Source organism: Mixophyes fleayi, chromosome 2 (assembly GCF_038048845.1).
Source record: "Mixophyes fleayi isolate aMixFle1 chromosome 2, aMixFle1.hap1, whole genome shotgun sequence".
NCBI classification, from domain to species: Eukaryota; Metazoa; Chordata; class Amphibia; order Anura; family Limnodynastidae; genus Mixophyes; species Mixophyes fleayi.
In genome coordinates, this window is record NC_134403.1 from 137,531,112 (window position 1) to 137,554,134 (window position 23,023).

General features: G+C 37.1%; 1 protein-coding gene across 1 annotated transcript in view; it reads right to left on the reverse strand.

The window, feature by feature from the left end:
• Positions 1 to 773: 773 nt before the first annotated feature.
• GRTP1 (growth hormone regulated TBC protein 1) overlaps positions 774 to 23,023 on the reverse strand; it is a 35,850-nt gene continuing 13,600 nt past the window's right edge. The window contains exons 6-9 of the mRNA XM_075200043.1: positions 19,232 to 19,328; positions 9,739 to 9,911; positions 3,377 to 3,562; positions 774 to 1,413 (exon numbers count right to left, since the gene is read on the reverse strand). Coding sequence (XP_075056144.1) covers positions 1,315 to 1,413; positions 3,377 to 3,562; positions 9,739 to 9,911; positions 19,232 to 19,328 — 555 coding nt within the window. The 3' untranslated portion in view covers positions 774 to 1,314. The remainder of the gene's footprint in view (positions 1,414 to 3,376; positions 3,563 to 9,738; positions 9,912 to 19,231; positions 19,329 to 23,023) is intronic.

Genomic DNA, 23,023 nt, shown 5'->3' on the forward strand with positions numbered 1-23,023 from the left:
TCCTGAACAAACCGTTTCAGAAAGAAGAATTATTTGCTCTTTCTGGAGGTTCCCGCAAAGCATGTGCTTCATCCTAACCCATACTTGCCAACTCTCCCGGAATGACCGGGAGACTCCCGCATTTTGCGAGAGTCTCACGGACTCCCGGGAGAGTGAGGCAATCTCCCGAATTTTGCCAACTTCCTAGTGAAGTGGGCACAATCAGATCCGAAACGCCACGATTCCTGGTGAATCGAGGTGTTTTGGATGATGCGTCATTACTTCACGGGGGCAGGTCCAAAATGACGCGATTTTGGAGCCCCGCCCCGCACCACGCCCAGCTCCCCCGGCAGGCTCCTGGAAAACAAATAGTTGGTAAGTATGTCCCAACCTACTCTGGCAAGAAGGGGAACGGCATGAAGTGCCTGAAGTTTTAAAGGCGAATTCTAGAAGGGAGGTGGCTACATCCTGGGCACGCAAAGCTCAGTCCTCAACAGATAACATCTGCAAAGCAGCTGAATGGTCATCTCTTCACACCAGACATGATCTTATAGATGTAACATCCATTACTGCATTTAGGAGAAGATGTCCTTCAACAAAAAATTCAGTTATGCAAAAATAAATAAATATGTAATTATCAGTATTATTTGTAGATTACTCTTTGATTTACACTGCTTTGGTACATCCCACTGGATGGGAGTACTTCAAAGAAAATAAATTAACGGTAAGGATAATTGTCTTATTTTTCCTCATCATTTTTTGCTCCCATACTAGAACAAATAATTGCTATGCTGTACACATCACAGCTTTATACAAACTTGTGCAGTCAGTAACATTGAAAACGTATTGTTACAGGTAACGAACATGTTATATTAACATATTAAAGTAAAATAGAGTATGGAAAATGTATTACAACACAAAGTTATAGTAATACATATCTTAACTGGTAGCAATTATATATTTCTGTTGCCACAAACAACTTTTTTTTTTTTTTTTTTGCAAATCGCTTATAAACAAAATACCAATTAAGTCTAGAAATTTCCAAGTACAGTACAGTGTTCAAAGCTCTTAAAAAGGCAGGTCCGTGGCCTGTGTCAACAGTCAGCATCCTCTGTTGACTTCTTACTGCCAAGACTGCAACATATTGTATAACAACATCTTGCACTCCACTAGGCATGAAGAATTATTCAGTGCAATTATCACATTGAAGGAATGTGTCAGTCATAATTGTCAGTCTTCCATTATTCCAGAGGGAGTAACTGTGACAGTGATTCATTCATAGTTTGTTTAGTGTGGTCCTGAGTAAGTTACTGTGAGCGGTGTTTCTCTCGTAGTTTATTTATTATGGTCTTGGATGAGAAACTGTGAGCAGTGTTTCTCTCGTAGTTTATTTATTGTGGTTCTTGATAAACTTCCTGGATCAGTAAAGATTTTCTGCAACAGAACAAAAAGGAAAAAAAAAATTGCTTACATTTGAATGTATTTATTTTGTATTTCATTTTAGCAGTACACAGCAGCAAATGCTGCAAAGCCAAAAGGTCCTATTACATACAGAAATTCTGCAGCATTATCACTGGTGAGAAACTGCACCAATATGGCTGTGAGTGGTCCCCCGTATGAGTGTGGTGCCAGAGAATGATCTCATTGAGTTGCGGTCAGCAGCTGAGCATTGGTGGATTGTGGATTCAGTCATCAGTCAACTACACCGATAGAGCCCTCAGTGTAATCCTGCCAGTGTGTAGCCAAATTGAACATAGATCCTGGAGCTTGGGATGAATAGCAAGTTTTGCAAGCAAAAGACTGCAATGATTTTATTTTTATATTCCAGTTACCCAGTGTAGATGTACGTACGTACGTACGTACGTACGTACGTACAACCGGTTGGCGGAAGTGATGTAATTGCCAACCATATGTGTTCAGTATGTTAAGGTTACCAACTGCCATTATGTTATTGGTGGTTATAGGAAGTGAAGGTCACCAACTGTCATTAGGTTATTGGTGGCTACAGGAAGTGAAGGTCACCAACTGTCATTAGGTTATTGGTGGTTACAGGAAGTGAAGGTCACCAACTGTCATTAGGTTATTGGTGGCTACAGGAAGTGAAGGTCACCAACTATCATTAGGTTATTGGTGGTTACAGGAAGTGAAGGTCACAAACTGTCATTAGGTTATTGGTGGCTACAGGAAGTGAAGGTCACCAACTATCATAAGGTTATTGGTGGCTACAGGAAGTCAAAGTCACCAACTGTCATTAGGTTATTGGTAGCCACAGGAAGCGAAGGTCACCAACGGTCATTAGGTTATTGGTGGTTACAGGAAGTGAAGGTCACCAACTATCATAAGGTTATTGGTGGCTACAGGAAGTCAAAGTCACCAACTGTCATTAGGTTATTGGTAGCCACAGGAAGCGAAGGTCACCAACGGTCATTAGGTTATTGGTGGTTACAGGAAGTGAAGGTCACAAACTGTCATTAGGTTATTGGTGGTTACAGGAAGCGAAGGTCACCAACGGTCATTAGGTTATTGGTGGTTACAGGAAGCGAAGGTCACCAACGGTCATTAGATTATTGGTAGCCACAGGAAGCGAAGGTCACCAACGGTCATTAGGTTATTGGTGGCTACAGGAAGTGAAGGTCACAAACTGTCATTAGGTTATTGGTGGTTACAGGAAGTGAAGGTCACAAACTGTCATTAGGTTATTGGTGGTTACAGGAAGTGAAGGTCACCAACGGTCATTAGGTTATTGGTGGTTACAGGAAGCGAAGGTCACCAACGGTCATTAGGTTATTGGTGGCTACAGGAAGTGAAGGTCACCAACGGTCATTAGGTTATTGGTGGTTACACCAACTGTTCGTATGTTACAGAGGCTGGATAATAAAGTGTGCTGTTTAATTTCTCCTCTTGTCACTCCAGTTCCTCACAGTGTACAACAATTTTTGAAGTGACCACCAAAGACCTCCCAAACACAAGTAAAAATGCTAATTGACAATTGCCTGCCAAACACTGTTGACATGCGGCTTCACTGGCATTTTTAAATGCTCGCATACAGCCAGGACCTCTGACACTTGGCACTGCTCAGGTCTCTCTGGAGCAGGAGAGATCTGACCCAGCAGTATTAAACGAAAGCCTACTGCTAATGTTGAAGTATGTGCTTAAAGGCACGTCTTCCTCAAACAGTCCCATTTCAGCCAGAAGATTCAACATCATTTCTTTAATGAAGCCCAAGTTAAGTTAAAAAAGGGTTTTTGAAAAAATAAATAAAAGATCATCTCAATATGTTACGAAATAAAAAATAGTTTTCATAAAATCATAAGTAGACACATCATGTCTTTACTGCGGACATAAAAGTATAGAGTTTTACAGATAACTTTTCTTCCCATATACATATATGCAATACCTGCATGAAGAGGTGGCAATCTGTAACAAGTTGTCCTTTTGTTATTACACTGAACTTCTCAAACACATCTGGGAAATTCTTGGCTTCCAAAATGAAAGCTTCATTCTGCTTTATTAGTGTTAAGGCCACACGAAAAATTATTTTTGATCCCTCGTGGAATAAACAGTCCCATATTCGAAGTACAGTCTGTGGAATTTGAGAACAGTGCTTATGCATAATATGGACAAAACATCTCCTACCTTTTAAAACACACAGATTACTAAAAATGTACAAACTATAGCAATCTGTAATCATCACAAATACTCTGCTTGCAGCTTTTGTAGCAGGTTTTCTGGAAAGCCTTTTACATTGTTTTTGACTAATGTGCCTAAAGCAAGGGGGAGGTTTAATTTGCATAAAGTGCGCACATGCTCCTCATTCACCAGTAAATCGGTGGATTGAGCGATTATGCAAGACAAGAAAGGTGAAATACCCTTGTAACGCTCACTCCAGTAGAGGTAAAAAAAAATCTAAACTATATGGAAAGGCACTCGGAGTTATCAACCAAAAGGAGACCACTCAAACCTGAATTTGCACTTCTGGATTAAAGTTCCATTAAATTTAACATGATCACAGAACATTACTTACCTGGGGTCTAGAGTTAACCCCACTCAAGGTAACCAATATTCAGCCTACTAATTCACTAGTGGCATCATTGATACATGGGGTAATTGGTGTCTCATGCCCAATGACATTTTTGTATACATTAAAAAATTAGTTAAGAAATGTGATAGTAAGTAAAATGTATATTTCATGTATGTATGTATGTATGTATGTATGTATGTATGTATGTATGTATGTATGTATGTATGTATGTATACAGGACACTGCAATCTGACTCAACCCGCTTTGTGGCGATTGGGGCACAGATTAAGTAACAAATTCAAATAAGTAAATATCAGTTTTTCCTACATAAAACCAGTCTATGCTACCATTTACATATATAGCTTCATAGTGTGGATCTACAATCAAGAATCTTATTCTCCTGGTTTCCCAGGTTGACGTTTCCGTCTTCCTTAAAAAAAAAAAAAAAAATCTACTACTCTCCCTGTTCCTGCTGCCACTAAGCATCAGAATAAATAATAATTAGACATTTTATCTCAGCAGCTACTTGCTAGCTGGCTGCTGAGCGGATATCTTCTCCCCTCCTTCCTATGAAGCAGTCTTACATAGAATATGGCATGTCCTTTGCATGGAATATAGAACATGTTTTATGAACAATCCCTCACAATCACTGTATGGAAACCTTGTGCCGTTCACTATAACTTGATTTTACCCTTCCAATAATGTTCTGTAATTGGTCTCTGGACTAAATCTGGTGACTTTTACTAATCTCTAAAGCTTTCCTTTCTCCTTCCGTTCCTCTCAATTTTTTGTTACACCTTATCCAGGTTCTACTGCAACTTAGAGTAGTGTACATCCAAATATTGCTAAGCATACAGTTTTGGTCAGCATTTTTGGCACCCCAGCATTTTAAGTACATCATGTACAATATTTCCTGAAAAAAAAATGAATGTAGTGAAACAGTTTGGTCTATAGACACTCATATTTGGCACAGAACCAATCAGATTCTAGCTGTCACTTTGTAAAATGTACTAAATAAATGATAAATAGAATCTGATTGGTTGCTATCGGCAACATCTCCATTTTTTCAAACCCGCAGTTTAGTAAATATACTCCCTGATCTCAATCCAATTGAAAATCTTTGGATAGAGCTGAAATCTGCCACTGGGAGAAGGAACATATATTCAAGAGCTTCAACAAATTGCATTGGAAGATTGAGAGAAACTACAAGCAGGGTCATTCCACGTCAGTTCAACCAGGTGTGTCCACCACACATCTCAGGTTTTAACAATTTTTTTTTTAGTTAAGAGAGGACATCCCAAAAACTATTTCTGCCAAATATCTTGACTGTCTGACCATTAGTTTCCGAAATGTTGATTTTTCAATGTGTTAAACTGTTTACTTATCGCGGCTTATTTATTCAACTTTATTTGAAGTATTGTGGTGAATCCTTAAAAAAAAAAAACAACATTTGGACCCTTAAGGTAACTTTTCCTCCTGAATCCAAAAATCTAAAACTAAATTACTGTATCTGCCTTACGTTTCAAATTACAACAAAAATCCAAGCTTTTAGAAAGAATTAAAAATGCTAGGTAACATTAGCTATCCCAATTTCTTTTAGGTGCTTAACAAAGGTATACATTACTTTTAAAAAAAAAAAAAATCAGCATGGTACGATGGTACGGCGTTTCATAGTGGCGAAATAAAAATAATGAAGTTGACATTCATTACTGCTGTACCGCATACATAATTTACACAAGAAACCATGCTAGGTTAAAAACCATACCCAAAAAGTGAACAAAACTGAGGCAATGGAATAACCCTTCTATACCGAACTGAAACTTATGAGAAGTTGATTCATTTTCAAAACTGAAACTTTCCAGAGAAAGAGAGAGGGAGACAGACAAAAAGAAACGGTTTTAATACGGACTGCCATATTACTATCTACTCAAAAACCATTGGATTACATAGCTGGGACCATTTTACAGATGAAGAAATAATTTTAGATTCTGAGAACTGAAGTTTCAAATGCAACCTGTGATGCTGGATCCTCAGTCAGCTACCATCATGAAAATGTACTGCTGTTAAACTATGAGGAATTTCAGATAACATGGTGTAATCATTTCTTGTCTCGCAAAAAAGGAGCCAAAAAGATTAAGGGCTAGATTTACTAAGCTGCGGGTTTGAAAAAGTGGGGATGTTGCCTATAGCAACCAATCAAATTCTAGCTTTCATTTATTTAGTACCTTCTACAAAATGACAGCTAGAATCTGATTGGTTGCTAAAGGCAACATCGCCACTTTTTCAAACCCGCAGCTTAGTAAATCTAGCCCTAAGAGTTGTGTCACTGAAGTGGGCCAAAGAACATGGCGAGTGTCGACTTCATGCTGTTATTAAGCCAGAATAGAAACTTTGCCCAAAATGCAGAATTCAACTGTCACACCAGACATAGATATGCCAACAGAAGAAGTTGAATCCCTGGTGAAGAGTTTAAATGAACCTGCAGAATAGATGAGCTGAAGCAAAGTATTGCAAAGCTTGGTTGTTCACCAGTGAAATTGCATTGGATAAAGAGAAAACACCGGGAGGCATATGCTAAAAGAGAGAAAGAGCAGGCAAGTACAGCCATTCAAGACAAGCTTACTGAAATGTTGTCTTTTCCTAGCACATCACTAGAATCACCCCAGAAAGTAAGCAAATGTTCAGGTTGTGATGATTTACAGAGTGCAGAAGAATTTAATGTCACAGAATACATGGTAAAACAATCAAGAAAACTTAAAGCAGCCCATGGCATACTGGCAGAATCTGAAAAAATATAGAGGGGAAAGCCCTTCTTGTATAAATCGTTCATCAGGAACACCAGTTTACAAAGACTATGAACTTTCTCGGATGTGTCCTGGAAAGAAGGAGTTTGTTTCTGTAAAAGTTTCAGGAGGAAAAAGAATTCACAAACAGAAAAGGCTACTCATAGTCAACTGGAAAGAGCTTTATCTTGCTTTCATAGACCGCTTTCTTCCTTACGACCTCTGTGGAGCGTTAGTGTTGCTGCAAGAGGTATGCATTCTGTGTTTGTGAAACTCACCAAAACTTAAAATTATTGGTTGCTGCTCTATCACTAAAGATGGATTACAAGACCTAACTGAAATCCTTGTTTGTTCTTCAGTCTCAAAAACTTATATGCCTCATCAATGTGACAAATGCCCAGGTCTGGAAACACTTCAGAAAACAGTTTTTTCATAATAGCGACATGGATGACAACGACACAATTGTCTATAAGCAGTAGGTCCACACTGACCAAAGTAAATTGGTTACAATCACTAGTACGATGGAACAATTCCGTCATCTTATTTGTAGTGGTATTGATGTAACAGCCCATCTGTACACAGTTAAGTCCCAGGCTGAATACCTATGCCAGTTGAAGAAAACCATTCGACCAGAAACAGAAGATATTGTGTTACTAGATTTTGCAGAAAATTATTCATTCATAGGTCATGATGCAATTTAAGGATTCCACTGGGACACTCACAAGCAACACTCCATCCATTTGCTGTATATTTTAGTCAAGATGATTGTGCTACTTTATACTGCGTAAGTCTGTGCGTTATAAGTGATACCCATGACCCTGTAGCCATAACTCTGCATACCTTCATTACGGTAGTTATGAAACACTTATCGGAACTATTACCAATTGAAGTATGTTCACTACCTTAGTGATGGTGTTAGTGCACAATACAAGAACTACAAGAACCTTTTGAACTTATGCTTCTCTAAGGATGACTTCAACCATCAAGCAGAATGGAATTTTTTTACCACATCTCATGGTAAGAGTCCGTGTGACAGTATTGGAGGAACAGTTAAACGTCTGGCCAACCGCACCAGTCTGCAAGCAGTGGAAACCCATTACATCTTGACACCTTTGGACCTGTATAACTGGGTAAATGAAAATGTGCATGGCATATAGTTTTTCTATGTTTCACAAATTTAAATATAAGACTGCGAACCAAGCTGCACAGCCGTCTATAAACAGCAAAGACTGTGGCAGGAACACGTACTCATCACAGATTTCTGCCTATAAGTAATGATGAGCTACACATATACCGCTTGTCATCACACGACATTAAGACAGCAGGAACCAGATTTAGTGTCACTACGACCAGCGTCACAAAAAATGTAGACAAAAGTGATCTGCAACCTGGAACATACATAGCAGCAGTGTACGATAACTTCTATTACATTGGGTGTATTATTCAATATAATGAGGAACAAGATGTGCTGGTACACTTCATGAAACAAAATCAGTCAACAAATGTGTTGTCCTGGCCTTCAAGAGATAAGTGTTATATTCACGTCCTTGTGTAACAGAAGTGCCTACTATCCAAGCAAGTACTGGAAGGCAGTATACACTGTCTGCTGGCACTTTAAAATTACAGACTGTTACAAAAGGTTCCAGACAAGGGAAAAATAATGTGATAACTCAACTTCAGTTGTGTTTAAGTTTTTAAATGTCATGGTTTCTTGTGTAAAGTATGTAAATGGTACAATGTGCGAACATCAACTTCATTATTTTTTTTTCTCCACTATGATATGGAGTACCATGCTGATTTTTTTTTGTGGTAGTAGTGTATATATTTGTTATGCACCTAAAATAAATTGGGATATCTAATGTTGAATTAACCTACCATTTTTAATTCTGTTCCGAAAGCTTGAATTTTTGCTGTAACTCGAAACGTAAGGCAGATACAGTAATTGGGTTTGGATTTTGGGATTTGTGAGGAAAAGTTACCTTAGGGGTCCAAATTTCGTGGTGCTTCCTTAATAAACACCCGTGATACTTCAAATGCAGTGGGGAAAAAAATAAGCTACGATTAGTAAATAGTTTAATACATTGAAATATCAATATTTCAGAAACTAATGGTCAGACAGTCAAAATATTTAGCATAAATAGTTTTTTAGACATCCTCTCAACTAAAATTTTTTCGTTAAAATCTGAGATGGATGGTGGACATTTATTCTTTTTTTTTGGGGTGATCCGATGTGGAGTGACCCAGCAGATAGGTGCAAGAAGCTTACAGAAGTCTACAAGAAACATTTGGAGACAGTCATTGTTGCCAAAGTGTGTGCAACCAAATATTAAGGAAGGGTGCTTGTAATACTGTTCAGGTCATATTTTATATATTTCGTTTTTGACATTATTACATGTAAGTTGAAAAGATATGTTTTTCATAACTTGGGACATCCTATCACAATATTCTGATGGTAAAAGTTGGTATATTTCCATTTATTTCTGAAGATATTGTACAGTCTATACAAAAGTTAAAGGGTGCCAGTAATGTTGACTAGAATTGCATTTTTCTAACCAACATTTCTATGTTTGTCTTGCAATTGCATTGTATTTTTTATAAACTGTTCATTGATTCTTCTCAATATAGTGTTCATTTAACAACAAACAAAAGAAAATTACAGTGACTGGCTGCAATGTATTTCTGTCTGTATCCTTTTGCCTCTAAGCTAAACCATACTAATGAATAAGAGTATCACTTTATTGATAACATGGATCATTTTAGTACCCAAAGGCTTAATTACTTCATTATTATTCACATAGAAGATTCTTGTAATCTGAAAAGTAAATCAAATATTTAGGCTTAGGGTGGGTGGGTCCAACAATGTATAGATTGAAAGGACTCTGTCCATTTTGGCCTGTATTAAACTGTGGTTTAGTTAGAATATTGACATAAGAGCTGTAAAGAACGTACACTCACCTCTACTGGAAGGGTATCAATAAACAAACATAGAAACCATCGGGAAACCACAAGCGTCCATGTCATCCCGTGCCTCTCCATTAAATCTGCCACGGCTGGGATCTTACTTTTTACCAGATCCCCCAGTACTTCCTGGTCAGTTTTAAGACCAATCATTGGAGGGCTGTAGTAATCTAGTGAAACAAAACAAATAGAAATATTTCTCTTTGAAACCAGAGATGATCAGAATATTGTCATTCTGATTACAGCAAGACACTGTCTGCCCTCAAGGGACCCAGGTAATTCTTTTCTATCTTCTAGTAAACTAAATCAGATTACAAGATGTTCAGAGAAAGAATTCATTCTGTCACCATTGTCCAATTACAGGCATAGATAAAAATATAGTATAGCCAGCACTAAGCTTTTGCTTTACCCTTCAAGAAAGAGATAATGTCATCAACAGTTCTAGACTGAAAACAAATAGTAGTAATGATCTATGGAGATGCCAGTTTATGGAAAAAACTCAACTTAACACATAATGTAAAATTGGCAGTGTAGTGCTGGCAAAGTCTGTACAGTACATAACCAAATTATTTATATGCAGGTTTCCCATTTTCTTAATGGCTAAAGGACCATTGCCCATGATTCATATGCCACTACCCTGCGCCTAGTTCTCCATATGGGTAATCTTATACTATATTAACAACACTGTGCAGGCTCACGATCATGTTCTCAATCAGTTCTGGAAATAAGTAGATGGGCCCATAAGGACTATTGGAAAGGATACCAACAGTAAATACATTAAAAATACTGAATTTTAATGATTATTTCACCCCCCCCTCCCCATCTAGTTATCTTCTGTACTGTTAGGGCACAGTGTACATTGTATGGAACCATATAAACAATCTAGTGATAAGTACCTTATATAGTATTGGGGCTGATGTGGGCAAATAACAAACACCACCTATTGCAGCCTCCACTCAATAGTGTTAGTGGAAGGACAGTACTCTACAACAGTAATACATATCCGCCAACTCTCCCAGAATGTCCGGGAGACTCCCGAAATTCGGGTCGGTCTCACGGACTCCCGGGAGAGCAGGCAAGTCTCCTGCAACTGCCTTCTCAAAATGACGCTATTTGCGGTGAATCGCGTCATTTTTGCCCTGCCCCCGTGACAAAACGCCATGGTCGTCGTGGGTGCGGGGCCAAACTGATGCGTTTGGCTGAGCCCCGCCCCCTCCCGCCCCTCTCCCGGACAGAACTTGCCGAAAGTGGGAAAGTATGCAGTAATACACTTATTTTATCACTGGAAGAAAAAAAAAAACATACAACACTTTTTTGAGATTTGTTTTGCTTGAAAATGTATACAGTTATCCTCTGTGGCCTATTATCTACACATTGTTCTATTCTGATGACAAAAACCTTACACAGTGTAACCAGGCCCAAATGATATCCTATCTTATCACTTGTGAGCGTGCTTAGCAGAATGCAGATCATTTTTATTTTATGCAGCAGAGTATATGATTCCTACTTTGAAAGAAAGGATATAGATGTCAAAAAGTGAAACTCTTTGGCACATCTACCCATCTTACATGTTTACATTACTAACTGGTGTTTTACAGTCACGTTTGCATTTGTTCCAAGCATCTACTACACAGAGAATATCATCGTTTTTAAAAAACCTTTTATGCTTTATTTATACAGGTCCTGCAGAGTTCCGTTTTACAAGAGCAAGGAACGTAATCTCCATAAAAATACTAAATTGGCTTCTATGGTTATACGCTTATCACTACAATCAGCATGCGACCTTGTTCTCAGTTACTAGTAGCTTAAGAACACACTGCCAAAAATAAAACCTTCACTTCCAATACTAATACTTGTAATCTACTTATTGCAATCTCCAGATCAGTAGTATCCAGAAATACAGTGGTAATCTTTAAATTCCTAATTTCCTAGTGCTTATTTCTTTCTTAATAACACACACCTAGGGGTCAAGAGTAGAACATTTACAGTAGTTTATCGCCTCAGCAGTCTTCATGGGTGCAGTAAGTGCTAAAGCTAAGAGCACCAGATCTACCACCAACCACAGTTACAGATAAAGCAGATACAACATACTTTAAGTTACAGGCTTTAACTTTATAGACATACAAAATCATGTCAACATTTATAATAAATGATTACACTGACTGCTGACTAGTAAGGTGACATAACTTATGATACAAACATAGCAGAGCACCATAATATAGACATAACATCCAAAATAAGTCAATCCAAATAGAAAGATTTTTGACAGATTACCATTACACTATTGCTACATGCGCATTTTTTTTTACAACACACCAATGTTCAATTATTGTAGTAGCAAACTCTAGTTCAGATAAAGTATATTCAAAAATAAAGGTAACTATTAGCACAAATCTTTCAAATTAAAATGAAAATATAATAGTTCACACTTTATTCAAATATATTTCCTGCATCATCCCAACAACATTGTTTGTTACATCTATTCTACCAGACTAATATATGCAGAGTTGCTAGTTTATTTTGTCTTGAATGTCAAGCCAATGTAGTAGGATATAAAAAGTGCTTTAACTTATCATTGCCTTTATCTATCCCCCAGACTTCAGAGTTGCATCACCTTAATCCTGTGCTCATGAAACCTCAGAAAGTTGGGCAATCTTATCCACTGTAACGCCTGCCAAACATGCTCTAATAATCACCCTCTTTCTGAAAGTCTGAGGTCCTCTAGCCATAGTAGACAAAATATTGAGTAACTAATGCTGTCCTTGGTTCATCAGTAATATATATATTGCAAATTGAAATAGATCCATGCATGGATCTATTAATAATGTATTGCATGGGATAGTTAATTCAGTTCTCCAAAGCAAGAACCTAGGCCACCCTATCAGTAGGAAGATCCTGATGACATCTAAAATATTTTATATCACATTGCTGAAGAGCTCCATAGCTTCTACTTTGCACAAATAACATTTAAATTTGAATGGTGTTTGCGCAGATCAGGGATACATGTGAGGTATTTTACATGTGGGATATTTTATTAAAGCTTCAGCAATTGTTTAGTTCACATATGTTAAAGTATCCCAATAACACAGTGGGTTACAAAACAGGTAAACCTTTACATGCCAATACTGTAGTTTTTGCAATGGCTGTCCCAGACGTAGATGACTGTTACTGTATATCCTACAACAGCTGACACCTGTGATCTACGTTCATAGGTGTGGCCAATTGCACCTGTTCACATATATGAAGTGATAAAATGTTCTTTTGGATATCCAATCCCTTCCTGCTCACATAGAAACAGTGATGAACATGAAATCATGGCTCCTTATAACCTCTGGAAACTCTTGTGACGTAATAACTGGGTGTTCATTACATCAAAAATTGCCTGGGACTATGACCCAGATCAGTTAGAACATGTGTTTACATGATTTAACATAGACTTTGATGAAACACAAACCTATGGTACTGCTTTAACCACAGCAAAGTTTAAAAAATTAAAGTCTTTAAAATAGAATATATGCCCTGTCCCAATGGCAGGATTGATTTCCTCATTTAACACCTGAGACACTTTTGAGAGAACTATACAAAGCCACAAAATTACTACCTGCCATGACCTAGGGCTCTCGGACTCACACTGTTGCCCAAAATGTGGATCTCCCCGAGCGGATCTGACCCATTGCTTTTGGGAGTGTACTCTAATTAAATGTTTCTGGACCCAGATCTGGAGATAACTACAACATCTTTACCCCAAATGCTTATTTCACCTACAAAAGTATTAATTCTGATAGTTTAAAAAAAAAAAAATTACTTGTAGTAAACTCGATTGATTAAACAGCCCGACAGCACATATTGACGCGCCTGTGTACACCGATAGTAATATTACTATAGTTAAGGGGGAAGTTAAAACAGTCGCAGTCTGTTAAATGTTTATTAGTAAGGCTTACATAATGTAGCCTTAAGCAATTCCGTAACTCCACCCTTAACTATAGTAATATTACTATCGGTGTACACAGGCGCGTCAATATGTGCTGTCGGGCTGTTTAATCAATCGAGTTTACTACAAGTAATTATTTTTTTTAAACTATCAGAATTAATACTTTGTAGGTGAAGGAAGCATTTGGGGTAAAGATGTCGCTATAACTCTTGTTGGGAGTTACAGCAGCGGAAATGTCAGTACCACCGAGTTAGTTCTGTGTGTATTTCAGTCTCACCATTGCCAAGTTATGTACAAGCACTTGCTGTTAATTTTCTTGCATTGTCTACGCGAGCTAAGCTTGCTTGGCTTCAGTTTGTCTACTTTGCACAATGTCTATTATTCTAGTCTTTGGTAACTGTGTTTTGTTGTATTTTGTTATTGTACTGTATTAAGAAATATAAATTTCTTTAAAAAAAATACCCCAAAAAATATAGAAGACCCCAGACCAAACCACCAATAAAAAAACACATATTTGGTATCACTATTAATATTAGAAGTTGCAGAATAATTATAGGGGTATATTTTGAGGACCATGTTAATGTTTTAAAGGACCATTAAAACCCCCAATTGTATATTCCCATATATGAATCATGGTAAAATATATTGTGCAATGTTAACCTGACATTCCTTCCCAAAACAGTTCATGCCATTCTCACATCTTTAGGACAGGGTCCCAATGACATCATATGCAGGTCATAAAGCCAAGGATGCAATCATTTGAACTGATGTGATATCACTGGCATAGCCCTTATTTATGAATTTAACAATCCATAATGCATTCATGTAGAGCAAGACAACAAAGCTGTCATTCATATTGTGCCTCCTCACACAGAATCCAGAACACATAATCCTAATATGGCAACCTGCTGCATGAAAAAACATGGTGTTCTCCACCCTTCTTTGGAATGCCCATCAGGAAATAGAAAATGGTGAACATATTTAGTGAAGTATAAACCCTTCTATTATATTAGTTAGCTCTGTAATACACAGCTTTTGAGATTACATTAGGAGATACTGACTTGTTTTGTAGGTCATTGCAAAAAGAATCAAGACAAACAAAAAAAAAAATTGTAAAACGTCTCAACAAACTTATTGAGATAAAAGCACAAGAATTATGTGGTTTATTTTTGTAATCTCCTAAACCGCTTACAGACAAACCTTGAAAGGAGGACAGAACATGATAACCGAGCCATTTCCCACACAGAAAGCATGGATATGCTGACAATTACAAAGTTGCTCTAGGAAAAACATTCTAGAACCAGATAATATTTCCTATTAAGGCTCTTTTGTGATTAATTGAATCTAGCCAAATCTTGACAAACTGTTGTATAACTTTGTAAATTGAACTACTATATATTTTTAGATGCCCAAAATGCACTATGACATACAAAAACATGTGTCAAGTGACAGGACATATAGGGGAGCATTCAATAAAATAATTTCACTATTTTATATCGGGATAGGGCGTATTACATGTGGTAATTATATGAATTATCTATTCTTCTTATTTCTCTATGTTTAATATTCCTAATAAATAACTTTTGAAAACTTCCCTTGGGAAAACATCAGGACCACAGTAAAGTGATTCACTTTATGAAAAAAAAATGAATTCAGGCCAGTTCTAGTACTTATTGTGACTGTTGCACAATAGTCTGCAGGAGAGCCAAAGAATTTGACAAACAGTCTCTAGCCTGGAAGGCATGACACTCATCCAATCAAAAGACAGCTATTATTTGGTCTGTGCACTGGATCTCTCCTTCATGCATCGCACACAGATCAGTATAGAAGCTGTTTAACATAAGTGTTCAGTTACAATAAATGGTCTCCACTCCATTAAATAGAGGTTCCAAATAAATGTGGGTATCAACATATTTGTTCTCTTTTTGTTTTGATTTATTGCATATAAAATTAGGTTTTCACATATTTTGAAGGTATTGTTTTTTTGTGTAATGCAAAAATGAATTAAAAAAAACAAACAAATCAAAAACTTTTTTGTGGTTTTCCTCCTTGTCTCAAAATGTATAATGTCATCAAACATGTTAACAAAGTGTTTGTAGCAAACAATAAAGTAGTACTATCTACTTAACAGTTTGTAGCCAAGAGACAATAGAGAAGCATCCATGTGTCTAAACATGGCTATTCTCATTCTTTGGTCTTTTTAAATGTTGAGAGATATGAAGAATTTAGGCGGATGTCACACCAGCAAAAAAAAAAAAAAAAATGTAGTAGTGCCCACAAGCTTGCTTAGCGACACATAGCTTTCAATGGGAAATCCATACTCCATTACCTCATCTGTAGGCCCCTACCCTTGATCTCATCTCCTCCCTTGTCTTCTCACCTCGCTGGCTTTAATCCTGTTAGCTGTGCCCTCACTCTAGCGCACAGGTAAGGCTTACTTTAGTCCTCTCTCCCCTCTCTTGCTTGCTTTAGTTCTCTCCCCCTTCCACTCTCTAGCTTCTTAGTATCCTTCCCTCTGCTTAGGCCTCCTTAGTACTAGTGGATTGATAACTTACTGCACTTTATTTCTACTGCCCTGTATGCCGTGTCCAGTTTTGTCCTATGCTCTACTGGGTTGATAGTTTACTGCACTTTGTTATTGTCATGTCCTGTAGGCTGTGTCCTGTTTTTGTTTCTGTTTTCCCCATGTTCTATGTACTGTGCTGTGGACACTTTGTGGCGCCTCATAAATAAGCGATAATTATTATTATTAACTTTCCTTGTCTCAATGAACTCTTCAGAGACTATATTTTATTTTAAATCACCAATACCATCAAAACCCTGTTTTTGTTTTGTTTTGTTTTGTTTTTTTAACATAAATCACTGTGGAAGGCTATAAGAAGAATTGTAATATTCACCATTTCCCTTGTTTCAGACAGCTACTAATGATTTATGATTCTGGAATACCATGGCAACCACAGTCACCTGTCACTTGATGTAGTGAGCAGATTGGCTTTGGAATGCCCTCTGTCTGCACTGTTACATACTCCTTTACCCACCTCTCTGCATTCACATGGCATGCTGAGAGCTGCAAAACTGTCAGCCAGTTTTGTTTGCCAACTAGAGAGCTATTGAAAAGGAGATAATAACTTGTAGGAGGAAAACGAGTAAAAATGACAGATGTATGCTTAAAAAGTAATTTGCTTGCTATTTAAAGAAGAAAAAAATATTCTATGCTGCTTTAAAGTTTGGCTTTTATAAAAGTGTTTGCTAATTGTTCTGCCAAAAGTGCAAAACAAACAGACGAAAACAATTGTGGAATCACCACTACTATTGTCTTGATTTCAGGGCTCCCAGGATTATCTCATACAAGCACTTTGTTATGTCCTTGGTCAAGTGAACATGACTATGCTTCTCCAAGTACATTAACGTACCCCAGTTGATCTGAGGTGCATATTCATTTGTTTTACATTGTGACCACTAGTATAATATAGTTACATACTTCATTACAGAATTTCAGGTAACTTCTTTTAAATGGAATATAATGCACTTCACGTAATGCAATTTGCAAGGTTTACCTTCTCTAGCACAGCCCTTTGCCATCTCTAATAAATTAAATATCAGGGCAAGACTATACAGTTACGCCAGTAGATCTGAACAGACAGTCAGCAGCAAAACTTTACCTCTACTGGAAAAAAAAACACATACAGAAAAAAACTGCAGTGTATTCTGTCCACTCTGATTCACAATTGAACAATTGTGAAACACAAGTGTTACTTATGATTAATGGCTCTCAAGTCATTGGATACTTGAGAGCCACTGAAGGACAATGGATTTAAATGGATAACATTAGTAAACATAATGGCATTAGATCATATAAAATAGCTGATATATAACTATATTTACATTTTTTTGTACATCATTACACATTTTAAGAAATAAGGCGATACATAAAAGTAAAATAAAATAAAAATAGTCAAGCACTCTAAAACAAATATATAAATCATGGTGTCAGCATATACATAAATAGGAGAATTTTGTGCACAATATAACTATGATGGGATAAGCTCTCCTGCCAACATCAAGACATTTCCTGTAGGTGAGGTTTTAATTGTGGCGTGCTAGGGACTCCTATATAGTGCACAAAATTCTCCTTTTTATGTATATGCTGACACAGTGATTTATCTATTGATTGTTTTAGAGTACCGGATAATTTTCTCTTTTATTTTCACATACACAGGGGTCTTAATTGTCCTGACTGCACTTTTTTGAAATGACATTTTATTCACTTGTACACATTCCCATTACATTCATTTAAAAAAGCACACCTTTTTCACTAATTTATGACATACAAAAGTAAGGTAAAATATAAATAAACAAAAGTATAAATATGTACCTATGATAAATATGGGGAGGGATATTAAAGGATATTTAATATTTTAAAAGGATATTAAAGGATTAAAGGTACAGGAGAAATTGTTTTGTAAAGCAGACTTGTGCTTTTCAAGAATCTTTTCGCAGATTTCCGTTAAAAGTCCTTTGATTGTCATGTTGACATTATTGTTTGTAAATGTACTAATCAACTGTTGGACCTCTCGGAGACCAGTTAATTTATTTTTTACAATCATTTAATATACTTTAATACAAGAGGTAAACCCCAACCAATATTGTGTGATATATCAAGGCCATGCTTGCAACTCTCCCAGAATGTCCGGGAAACTCCTGATTTCTGGGTAAGTATCCCGGACTCACGGGAGAGCAGGGCAGTCTACCGCATCTGGCCACTTCCTAGTGAAGTGGGCAGAATTAGAGCCAAAATTACACGATTGTCAGGGAATCGTGGCTTTTCGGCCAAAATTATACAATTTACCACCTCCCCCTGGCATCTCCCAGACGCTAACTTCCAGAAGTTGGCAAGTATGATCAAGGCAAATGTTGATCAGTGGTACTAATTCACCAATAGAAGCATTCTGATTGCTATGAGAATTTAAGATGGGGAAAAAGGCCAATGTGTGTGAAACTGTACAAAGTGAAGGACAGGAATTGTGGGACGAACAAGAGACAAAGAAATAGAGATACCAGAAAAGGACAAATAGTCAATGAGATTGTGACTGAAATGAAGACAGTTCTTCAATATAGTACACTCCATCACTAGCAAGTAATAAAATAAGTCATAGATATATGGACATTGGGCCTGAGTCATTAAGGAAAGTAAAGCATAAAAAGGAGTAACTTTGCAACTGGGCAAAACTATGTCGCTGTGGAGGGGAGGGGGGGTTAATTTAAAATGTGAGGATAGATTTATAGTTGGGGTAGGGAATGTGCTAGGTCAACTTTAATTTTCATTTTAAAAATAATGCTATCAAGTATTTGTGCGCTACATGAAAAAGCAGCCACTGTTTAACTTATGTACAAAATAATAAACTTATTAGCACCAATGCAAACAAACAATAAGAGACAACTAATATGCTCTAACATCACTGATGTTGCATCTTCTTGGAAACATCATAACTCACATTCACAAAGACTTTGGTAAAATATATATATATTATACACACTGGGTACAAACATTAAACGTACCAGGCAATATGCGTCCAATGAGAGCATCCAACAGCCAGAAGGCTCTCTCTTCATCTTTAGCGATAAGAATCAGGTATCCAGTGATAAAATTCATACCCTGCAATGAGATATTTGTTTGAATTCAGATTGCAAAAATTGTTCATTTAAAAAAAAACAACGCAAAAACCCTCTAAAATACAATAGGGTGTACAGGGGTGACGTACATCAATATTTTCTCTGTTTCCTCTATTCTGGGTTTCCAATGTTTGTCACTCAGCCTTTTGGTGTCAAGAAGTTATTTTTATCATAAGAAAAATTCTAAAAAACTAAATTTTGCAAATAAAGGACCTCTGAACGCCAAAATTGAAATGTTAAGATATGACTAATGGAGTTCAAGTGTTACCTCTCCTCACTGCTGCAAAGAGCTAACCCCCTTTCCACATCTATTATTGCTATCAACATTTACTTATATAGTACCAACATTCTCCATAGTGCTTTAACATTGTGAACAAACACATTAGTAAAATAATACTGGGAATTAACAGACAGACAAAGAGTAAGAGGGCCCAGCATGCAAGCTTACAATTTATAAGAGTTTCATACATACAGATTGCATGTTGGTCCAGCCAGTTTACAGTGGAAGATAGTGCTTAGTACTCTTATACGACTCCATCGCAAACCAATGTTGGTTGGTTTGAGGATGGGGGGCACATTTTTGTAAGCATAGAAAAATGTAAGCTTTGAGTGAACTGAGTGAAGGAGTGGTAAGTCGGTAGAATAGCCACGTGGGTTAAGAAGGTGGTTGAGGAATTTCATAATCTTGCCTGAGGAGATGAGTTTTCAGGAAACACTTGAAGATTTGGAAGCTAGAATGTCTTTATGTAAAAGGGTGTGAATTCCATAAAGTGGGTGCAGCTTGAAGAGAGTCCTCTAACTGGGAATGGGAGCAACTAATGAATGTGTATGAGCGGCACCGATCATGGGCAAAGGGTGTTGTGTTGGGAGAGATTTTTAGACAAGGGAGGAGATGTATGTTGGTGCAATTTTCTTAATGGCTTTTTATGTTAGTAGAAGTATTTTATATTGGATCCAGTGAAGTGCAGGCAACCAATGTAAGGACTGCGACAGAAGAGCAGAAGTAGAAGAATGCTTTGTGAGGAAAATGAATCTAGTGGCTGCATTCAATATAGACTGTAGGAGTGTGGTTAAGGTGAAGAACAGTAGGAAGGAATTTGTAATAGTTTACTATCAAATAAAAACATATTTTGCAGATATATAAATAAATACATGACTTATTTACTTCTTTTATTTTTTAATAACATCCTAAACACTATGCAATTTTAGTTATTCTGCACATGTAAGGAAAACACAGATTCGGAAGGGTTAAATGTTGTAGGTTAACTTAGATCAGTCACTACAAAATGAAGATCATCAAAATAGTGTAAATGAAAATGTTCAGGAAAATTCACATGGAAAAATAGGTTTGGACATTTTTCTTCCTGCCGTCTGGATTTCAAGATTTCCGGTAAATGATGGCAAAAGGCTTGGAAAATAGGGAGATACTAAAGGGTGGGGTTTTAGTGGTGAAAAGTCAGGGAGGAAGCCTAGCAGCTAGTAGAGCTGCTAACAAGTTCTGTTACATTCCTATCTCTTGCCACAGACAGGCTTGCAAGTATGTGCTAGAGCACCCATGTCATTTCCAGTGCTGGGGGTTACTTACATAATTATAGTAAACTGAGGTTATCACTGGCTGAATACCAACATCTTTAATACAGAGATCTATCTGTTCATAGGTTATCAGTAAACATGGCTTTCTGATTCCCTTGCACATGTTAACTGCACTCTTAGCACAACTGTTCATATTGTTAGCTATTAAACAAGTTTATTTTTCAACAGTTTTTCAGTTTCTGGGCTTACTGAGTTATTTATGATATTGTTGATGTAACATGATTTCCAAGTGTTGCAAAAAAAGTAGATGCAGCATTCCTTGCAAAAATAATCATTTCAAATGTAAGCTCCCCTCGTCGATCCATAATTAAGCAATAGTGTACTATCTCTCCCCGCCTGCTAATCCTTTATTGAATCATCTCTATTTGGTTTTCTTTTTTAAATGGCTTTTGTGGGCGGAAATCAATACTAAAAAAAAGAAAAATCCACTAAGCCATCATAAAGCACAGTTCTGCCTAAGTAATAGGAACATCATTAAATGATGTGTGCGACATGCTTTACAGTCACCTTAAGTGTTAAAAGAACACTTACAGAGCAATGAAAAAATAAGCACACCTCCCAACATTATCCATTTAAAAATCAGGCCACATTGGGCCCTCAAATGCCCAGGACAGGCTTCTTTCGACTGCTGATAAAATGTACCTGTCCAGCAAAATCAGGGACTGCTGGTAGATATGCGCAAGTATAAATACAGCACAATGGACAAGATAGATACAATACAGAGGTAGCAAAGACATAGATCTCAGTTTTCATTTTGGACATGAGAGGTAACACATTAAAAGGGGCACAACTGTAGCTTCATATTTTGTCCAAAAATATAATTTGTTAATGGTGTGATTTTTAACAACCTCACAAAAAGTATGTTTTTGTTTGTTTTCTAATGCATGGGCAATAAAGTTATATCTGCGCTAAAACATTTTGCATCAGAGTTAACAGTCAATTCTCGGAGAAAATTTTGCAGGCGCATGTTTCTGCTAATGACCGTTTTCATAAATGCCACCCACACGGTCTTCATCCAGCCAGACACACTCCAGAACCTCCAAATAAACTGGATTCCTGCTCCCTACTGCTATTACTGCATGCAGGATCAATCCCATCACTAAAGAAATACAATGTATTACCGTTATTTATCACAAAGAACAGCCTGTTCTGTGCAAGGTACTAAGAAAATAAATAAATAACTAATATAGAGTGACAACTGGAACATGTTTCAGTGATCAGTGGATTTGCAGCTTTGCATACTCTGGTTGACGTCAAGGGCACATTAGAACTTTCCAGCAACAGGAATAAATGTTGCATTATCAGATCATAATATGAAATAATGAGCCTACCTACAGTGTCCTTTATTTTACAGCTCCTAAAATAAGGCACACGGTTTTGTTAAGAATGTATAATACACTGCTGTACAGACTTGTGGGGCTGGAAATACAATAAGGTTTAGTAAAGGGGATTCAAATTTCAATGCTTCATGCAGTTTTTCCTAAGAGACTTCATTGAGATACTTTGCACGGTCTGGTTCCTCCTGTAGAGAAAAATTCAAGCAAGCAATGCTTGCCAACTTTACAGTTGCAGCCATGGCGACAGAATGTTTCTGAGCTCTTTGGTAGAAAAAGAGAAAGATATTCATTGAGTGGGACTTTCATCATCTTCTAACCACCCAGCCAGCACACTATACTGGTTTTATAGGGCTGTGAGAGCAAGTACTGTTTGCTAGGCATTTCATTTTTCTTGGCATTAGACATGAATAGTCTATCCAAAGCCACAAACGTTTAAACGTGTTAAAATGTACCTAATTAATAAACAGATAAAATACACAACAAACATGATACTGAAAAGGAAGCAAAGGGAAAAAGTATGTATGTGCCAAGTACTCGCATCTTAAGTGAAACATCTCTGCATTGCAGAGAAGGGCACAGGTGTGTTGGTGCACAAGTCAGGTCAGTGCACATGTGTGTGGATGGAAAATCTTTGCATTGGAGGGCTTCATATTGTAAATAATTGTCAAATTTGAGAAAGTTCCAATCTATGTGATAATAATGATATATACAGTGATTGCTTCCACAGATGTAATTACTGAAACCTCCT